We start from the raw sequence: 832 nt of genomic DNA, 5'->3' as shown, positions 1-832 counted from the left end.
GGCTGCAGGCAGTGGAAGGGGATGGTGTACTGGGCGATGAACTCATCCCCGATGTAGTCGTCGTCCAGCACAACGAAGCGCAGGACGGCCAGCTCCGGCAGGTTGATCTGGAACTCCAGGCTCTCGTCGAAGACAGGGTTGTCCCCGCTCTGCAGGGCCGTCTTGGTGCGGTGCTCGGCGCAGTCGGCCGGGATGCCATGGATCTCAGCGCAGACGTAGGGCTCCACCACCTCCCCCTTGGCCCCTGAGCCCTTGGGCTTGGGCAGGTTCTGCCCACTGATGACCTTGAGATGCAGGAGCTGGGCAGGTACCCCAGGCAAGGAGTCCTTGGCGTTGGCACTGAAATAGGAGACCTCCTCCCGCATGATGGCGGGGCGGAGGACGTAGCCGCAGGCCCCGTTCTGCCGGAACCAGCCCGCGTTCAGGTCCATCATGAGCCCCGGCGTCTGGTAGTTCATGGCCACCATCTGGCAGCCGCACTTCCAGAAGTCCTGGGGGTTCATGTTGCTGGCGTCGATGCGCATGGGGCTGGGGTAGACGCGGGAGAGGAACCGCTTGTTGTAGCTCACCAGCTCGGCCGGGCACTCGTTGGCGAAGCGTCCCGCCTCCACCTCGCTGAAGGAACACATCTCCCCAGCCGCCGCGCCAGCTCCCAGCCTTCTTCCTCGTCCGACACCTCCCCCTCGCTGTCTTCGCAGCCGGGTGGCAGCTTCTTGCCCTTGATGAGGATGCGGCCCTTGAGCTGCTCTGGGGAAGGCAGGTAGGACGCGGCGGGGTTGGGGGGCTCCAGGTACAGCTTCTCCCCCAGCGTCTTGCGCAGGCACTGGGCGGC

The 832-nt window shown here is 65.6% G+C and overlaps 1 protein-coding gene across 1 annotated transcript in view; it reads right to left on the bottom strand.

The window, feature by feature from the left end:
• The window catches only part of GHDC (GH3 domain containing), a gene marked incomplete at its 3' end in the record, with an annotated part of 15,149 nt that overhangs the window by 3,025 nt on the left and 11,292 nt on the right, over positions 1 to 832 (bottom strand). The window contains 2 exon segments of the mRNA XM_035903522.1: positions 2 to 631; positions 634 to 823. Coding sequence (XP_035759415.1) covers positions 2 to 631; positions 634 to 823 — 820 coding nt within the window.

Source organism: Egretta garzetta, unplaced genomic scaffold (assembly GCF_000687185.1).
Source record: "Egretta garzetta isolate BGI_Z169 unplaced genomic scaffold, ASM68718v1 scaffold100, whole genome shotgun sequence".
Lineage (NCBI taxonomy): Eukaryota > Metazoa > Chordata > Aves > Pelecaniformes > Ardeidae > Egretta > Egretta garzetta.
This window is presented reverse-complemented; position numbering and strand designations above follow the sequence as displayed.